Raw genomic sequence first — 6,891 nt, 5'->3', positions numbered from 1 at the left:
CACCTCCAACAATCGATTGCCGCATGTAGGACGAAGAAATTGTAATATTTTCTAACAAATAAGTAATAACTATGGAAAAGGATCACAAGCATTGGAAGATCTTTAAGATTGGCAAGGAACAAACAGGTTTAAGCTTTTCTAACAAATAACTAACTATGAAAGCCACACTATAACAGCCAGCTATTTCCCCTTACTAAACCCTCTTTTCCAAGCCATATCAAAGCAACAGCACACGTCTTACTATCTATTATATTATTGTTTTTCTCTCATCATGTAGACAGTACATATGAACATCAAAATGCATCTTGCAAGGCTGCCACCTAGCATTATCTGTTCATATGTATCATCTGAAGGAAGAAATAGGCTAGCCATTTTTCAACAATTTGAGGGAGCAAAACAAAGAGATAAAAGATCTGTACCACAACACATAGTTGATTTTGAGCAATTTTTGTGAAGACATCAACACCTTGTTCAGAGAGTAGTATGCGCTACACAAATCTGAAGCATACAGTAGAACTTCAGTTGTTAGTAGAAAACAATTGTTCTAGCCTGAATCATAGATAAGCAATTCCCTGTTAAATAGGAATGCATTGTCCGATAGTGCTAAAACAAATAAGAGGTTACCTGTATGGTCATGTATTTATCAAATAAATCAGTAAAATGGAACAACAATGCATGTCAATTCCCACAAACCAGCCTATGCGCATATGAAGGATAACCAAATAAGCCGGGTGACGGTTGTCATTGTTAAGGTGCTTACTGCCTCTCCTGCTGCCTCCTGCTCCTTGTCTCCTCCCAGTCAATAACAACCCCGACATCTCCTACCGGGCAGTGACTGTGGCCTGCGGCACATCCATCCTAGTTAAGAGAAGCAAAACTACGAGCACAATAATCTTATTATTTATTAGGATCAGAAATGTTTTCCCAAGTGACAAACTTAATATCAGCAACCCCCGCAAAAAAAAGGGTTTTACATCTGCAATGTAGGAAATGATGGGTACCTTGATTAGAACGGATGGTATGATGAGGTGAATACACCTGCAATTATAAGATGGAGACATCAGGTGTGAGCTTACTAGAATCTAATGTTACAATGAACAAGTATAAATTTCCCAAACTTACAGGTTGCGTTATTACTTAAAAAATGCTTAGCAAGATAGAAATGTTGATCCTACATAAACATGTCAGGATAATCTACAAAATAAAGATGAACCGATGTGGCAGTGCATAAATCTGCTACTATACTCGCACCGGCAAGAGCACAACAATGGCAAGAGCAATTCATAGCAAATCAGGTAACTAAGATAAGCACTGACATAGCCAGAGAATATATGAACAATCAGCATGGTGGACATGCTCATTTTGACATAGTCAGTACATGGTTAACCAAGCAGATGTGAAAAAACTTCACCATCAAGCCACACATTTCATAGATCAATCAAGTACATCCTACAAACTACCTGCGCATCACAAAGGCCAATCACAAGCCTCAACTCAAGCATGCAATTCTACAATCCAGATCTGCACTGTAAAAAATCAATCTTCATCAACAAAAGGAAATGAAAAACATGGAACCAGGCAAAGTCGATAAGTTCAATCAATACACCTATACATCAGCCAATCCGGCCTATACAGCGCTACCAATGAAAGGACTGAGATGCCATACCGTCAAACAAAGGCATACTGTTTTGCAATACAATTGTTTGAGTGCTCCTCAAAATAATAGATATGATTCGTGAAGATCTAATGCAACCCTGCAAGTAAAATAAAGCAACATGAGTTAGCTCCAAAGGATATAATCTGATAAGAGATCTCACATTCCTCAAGTAATTCATTTACATGTAATAGAATGAAAGCAAAAGTCTGATTGAGATTTCTGAGCAAGCAAACAAAATATCTGAATATGGTGCAATTCATAGTGCCTAATTGGTTGTGTTGTTTTTTGTTTTTGGAAGATCCCATGGACAAAGAATCATCTCCAATTTCTTGTTGATGTGCTTCAAGCTCCACACAAATTCTGAACAAAAGTAGATCTCACACAACTGAGAAATAAAGAGAGGGCAATATTTTCACCTTGGCTTGAATCAGCAAACTGGTCGTGGTGACGTCGCCCATGTAGACAAGCACGCTTGGACAGTGAGGGAGGTGTCTTCACCTGGGGCTTGAATCAATCTGGCCATGTAGGCACAATTTGGGGAGAGAATCGCCTGGGGAGGTCGATGGCGAGCAAGGCCATGGTGGCAGCGAGCAAAAGGGGATCTGGAGTCCTCCACGACCAGCACCGCATGGCTGGCGAGCCCGGCCGCCGGAGCGCCTCCGTCCTCGCGCCTCCCACTCATCCCCTCCCTCTCCTTGCTTTCCTCACGCCCCACGCAACTGCAGCACCGGTGACGCGTAAGGACGACGGACAGGAATGGTGGAGCCCGACCTCACCAGCACAGGCCGACGCTGGCTGGTGACCCTCTCCCGTATGCTGCTGCACCTCCCTCTCCTCTGCGTCGTCGCCCTTCGCCTATAGGTCATCATCGCCGTCGAAGAAGCCTCGGATCCAGCGGGATACAGGATAGGAATGTGGCATGGGTGGATGGGGGAGGACGGCGGAGCAGGAGAGAGAGGAGGAAGAGAAGGAGAGGCAGCGGCGGCTAGGAGGGAGGTCGAGGAGGAGGGTGGGTCGCGTACGGGTGGGGAGGGCGCGGCGGCGGCAAAAGGAGAGGAGGCGGGGGTCACGGGGGAGACGCGGGCCCACTTCTTTTTTTTCTCTAGCTTGCTCGCTTCTCTGCTCGAGCGAGACGCAATGCTCGCGACACTATTCATAGCGACACGTGGATGACGCGAGCCTGCCTAGCACCCCCTTCATCCTTTGTATGTTCAATTGCTGGAAGAGTTTGCTTCTCATGTGTGGTTCAATTGACAACTCAACTGCTAAGGTTTATAAATACTCTTTGGATCCCGTTGTGTCGAATCGATAAATTGGGTGAAATACTACCCTCGAAGACTATTGCAATCCCCTATATTTGTGGGTCATCAAGACTATTTCCTGACGCCGTTGCCGGGGAGTATAGCTCTATTTATTAAGGTCACTTGGGAGTTAAATATCTATTGCAACTTATATTCACTATGAAGAATCTGAGAGACTCTAAGACCAACATCATGCCCTCTAAGACGAGGGGAGTTAAGGAACTGCCAACTCGGTCTACACTTGAGTCACCTACTGTTTTAAGTCAACTTGTGACACCACCATCTGCTATTCAATCTGATATGTCACAAGTAATAGACATTGCTTCTGCTATTGATAATACTCATAATGATGCTTCTACTATGTTTGATAAACCAGTGCCACTTCTTGAATTACTTATACTGTTAAACCTACGCCTTGTCCGGATCTCCTGCTCAATCTGGAACCGATGCTCCAGCATGAGCATATCATACGTGGTTTTCTTTGACCTAACCATGGCGAAGCCTGAAGGTGTGGGAAGATCAACAAAGCAAGAAAGAGGTGGATGAGCTCGGGCTGGCAGCAGAGAGGAAGAAGGTGGATGCGGCTAGGGTTGTGGGACGCCGGCTGACTTAAATGGTTGGATTTGGCCTTAGGCGGCGAGCCAGAGCGGCGTCACGCGGTGTTCACACCACCGAGCGAAGGAGACGTCCATCGAACCGCCGGGTTTTGGGATGATACCGTGTGGGGCCCCATCGTCAGTCCGACGTGGTGGATGCATTGCGATGCCTCCATATCCGCCATACATTTGGGCTGGGGTGCTGGTCAGCCCGGGCATTTGAGGCCCGTTTGAGGCGTCCGTCTGGATCGCTTTTTTGTGATCGGTCACTGATTAGACCGTCCGCCCGGGCGTATGAGGGGGCATTGGGGTGCCCGGCTGTAGATGCTCCTAGAGCCCATTCAGGCCCAGCAAGCTGAGACGATAGACGGGGCTTGCGAGTGGGCCTTCTATTTAAATTTCATCCCTCGCTTGTTTTCCATGCAGGCGCCACCTAAATGAGAGATAAACACATCACTCTCATAACTAAATATACCTAGATATGTGATAAAAGAAATTATGCTAAAAGATCCTCTCTTAATTAAGAGAAGTCTTTCTTATTTTTATTCTTCGTCATGGGAGTATCAGGTACTACCATCTTGGGGTACTCCGGGTGCTCCAGATTGAAAAAATGTTCTTAATATTTTAAAAACATCCGGAAAAATATGAATGTTCATAAGGAATTTGATTATAATCGCTAAAAGTTTCAAGTTCAAACTCGAAACACACATTGAGAAACAAAAATACGGTGTAAAAAAGGCCAAAGCAATATTGACAATACACATCTGGATTTCACTTTTTTGTTCCTCAATGTGGATTTCAAGTTTGGACCTGAAATTTTTAGGAGTTGTAGTCACATTCCGTATGAACATTCACATTTTTTTCAGAATTTTTTGAAACATTTAAGAATATATTTTCTGAATTTGAAGCACCGGAGTAACCAAGGATATGAGCACCTGATACTTTCCCATCCTTCGCCTCAACGTTTATCTGTCAAGATAACATTGTACACCCCTTAAGCACCGAAATTAGCAACGGAAGCCGTACGGAAACTTCGCGTGGGGCGGTGGGCACCAAATGGATATATATCGCACGGCACGTGCACTCCACCTCACATAGCCAGGGGCCAAGTGGCTAGCATAGGACACACTCCGCGGACGGCAACACCACCGCGAGTCCTCGAGCCGCCCACCGCCTCCGTCGTGACCAGGGGCACGTCGCGCCCATGCACGGCCACCATGCCCACGGCCTCCCACGTAGCTCACGCCACGCATCGCCACTTCACCAGCTACAGCATCGCGTCGTCTACATATGAGGCGCCCATAGCCTCCCCTTCCTTTCACAGACCGCGCGAGGTCGACGAGAGGTAAACAAAGACTGCAACATGGCGACGGCTCGGTGGCTCGTCCTGTCCCTGCTCGTGTCCGCCGCGTGGGCGTCGGCGGCGGCCGCGGCGCACGAGAAGAAATGGAAGGCCGGGGCTGCGGTGGGCGGCCAGGTCGTGGAGAAGGAGCGGCGAAGGGTGGTCGCGGAGGGCGAGGCCGGCACTGTTACGGCCACGGACGTCGCCGACGCGGCGGGCACCGTGTACCGGCTGCAGTTCATCACCATGGACCCCGGCGCCTTGTTCCTGCCCGTGCAGCTGCACGCCGACGCGGTGTTCTACGTGCACAGCGGTACGTAGCATCCGTGAACGAACGCTGTCTGCAAGTGCACAGTGATTGTGTGACTAAACTTACGCCGTGTTTTCTGGGGGCAGGGCGGGGCAAGGTGACCTACATCCAAGAAGGGGGCAGCGAGACGAGCTCGCTGGAGGTACAGCGAGGAGACGTGTACAACTTGGAGCAGGGCAGCATCCTGTACATCCAGAGCTACCCCAACGCCACCAGAGAGCGTCTCCGGATCTACGCCATTTTCACCAGCAACGCCATCAACTCCGACGACCCATCGGTACCTACAGACCGCTTCTATGTTCGTCGGTGATCTACTTATTCGTTCATTCATGAGGCACTGACGAGTGAGTACTTCACTTCGCCCCCGGTATTGCAGCATCCCACTTCAGAAGCATACTCGAGCGTCAGCAATCTACTGAGAGGATTTGATGTAAAGATTCTTCGACAGGGATTTGGGGTAAGTAAAATTAGTATCAACTTACGAACGAGTATGCACATGTCTTGCATAGTTGCACCACACCGATTACATGAATTGTTGGTCTTGTAAGGTTTCCGCTGAAGTGGTGGAGGCAATCCGATCGGCCAAGAGCCCGCAGTCGATTATAACGTACAATCCAGACCAGAAGAAGGAAGAGAAGTCGAATTGGACGGAGGAAATCTTCGACGCGCTGTGGGGCGACGAGTCCCCACTGAACAAGAAGAAGAAGAAGAAGGATAAGCACAAGAAGAAGAAGGACAAGAAGGATGACAAGTCCAAGAGCGAGACGTTCAACTTCTACTCCGGCAAGCCGGACGTCAAGAACTGCTTCGGGTGGAGCAAAACCATGACCAACAAGGACCTGCAGAACCTCAGGGGGTCCAACATCGGCATGTTCATGGTGAACCTGACCACGGTAAGTGGGCAAGAAGATTCTTCGCTTACTGTTGCGTTGAGTGGTTATTCAGTTCTCGTGCCAACATAAGAAGTGTTTGCACTGGTAATTTTGCAGGGATCGATGATGGGGCCTCACTGGAACCCGAAAGCGACGGAGATCGCCATCGTGACACACGGGTCAGGGATCGTGCAGGTGGTATGCCCGAGCACCGCGTCGGGTGCCGGAGGCGATCGCGGCCACCACGACGAGGGCGGCCGCGGGGGCGGTGATCACGGTCACCACGACGAGGGCGGCCGCAGGGTTGGCGATCACGGTCACCACGACGCAGGCGGCCGCAGGGGCGGCGACCACGGGCAAGAAGGCGTCGAGTGCAAGAACTCGGTGTTCAGGGTGAAGGAAGGCGACGTGTTCGTGGTGCCGAGGTTCCACCCGATGGCGCAGCTGTCGTTCAACAACGGGTCGTTCGTGTTCGTCGGGTTCAGCACGCACATGGGGCAGAACAACCCGCAGTTCCTGGCCGGGGAGCATTCGGTGCTGCAGGTGATCGGCAAGGAGATAGTGGCGCTGGCGCTGGGGCAGAAGAACACGACCGCCGTGGAGAAGCTTCTGTCGGCGAAGAGCGGGTCGACCATAATGGCGTGCGTCTCGTGCGCGGAGGAGCTGGAGAGGAAGGCGGAGCAGGAGGAGCAGGAGGGCGGGAAGGGGGAGAGGGAGCGGGAGCAGGAAGAGGAGGAAGAGAGGGAGAGGAAGCAGCGAGAGGAGGAGGAGAGGGCGAGGAGAGAGGAGGAGGAGAGGGCGAGGAGGGAGGAG

General features: G+C 49.6%; 1 protein-coding gene and 1 long non-coding RNA gene across 2 annotated transcripts in view; one reads left to right on the top strand and one right to left on the bottom strand.

Annotated features, from left to right (window-relative positions):
• Positions 1-1,011: 1,011 nt before the first annotated feature.
• LOC119288624 lies at positions 1,012-2,169 on the bottom strand. The gene is made up of 3 exons (XR_005141231.1): positions 2,074-2,169; positions 1,667-1,754; positions 1,012-1,038 (listed from the first exon to the last, which is right to left on the bottom strand). It is a non-coding gene; the product is annotated as an uncharacterized LOC119288624 (long non-coding RNA).
• A 2,626-nt stretch (positions 2,170-4,795) lies between these two features.
• The window catches only part of LOC119283387 (vicilin-like seed storage protein At2g18540), a 3,336-nt gene continuing 1,240 nt past the window's right edge, over positions 4,796-6,891 (top strand). Inside the window, exons 1-5 of the mRNA XM_037562952.1 lie at positions 4,796-5,209; positions 5,293-5,483; positions 5,583-5,663; positions 5,755-6,099; positions 6,196-6,890. Of these exons, the coding sequence (XP_037418849.1) occupies positions 4,918-5,209; positions 5,293-5,483; positions 5,583-5,663; positions 5,755-6,099; positions 6,196-6,890 (1,604 nt within the window). The 5' untranslated portion in view covers positions 4,796-4,917. The remainder of the gene's footprint in view (positions 5,210-5,292; positions 5,484-5,582; positions 5,664-5,754; positions 6,100-6,195; position 6,891) is intronic.

Source organism: Triticum dicoccoides, chromosome 4A (genome assembly GCF_002162155.2).
Source record: "Triticum dicoccoides isolate Atlit2015 ecotype Zavitan chromosome 4A, WEW_v2.0, whole genome shotgun sequence".
In the NCBI taxonomy this organism is placed as follows: domain Eukaryota; kingdom Viridiplantae; phylum Streptophyta; class Magnoliopsida; order Poales; family Poaceae; genus Triticum; species Triticum dicoccoides.
The sequence above is the reverse complement of the archived record's forward strand: the minus strand, read 5'-3'. Positions and strand labels throughout refer to the sequence as shown.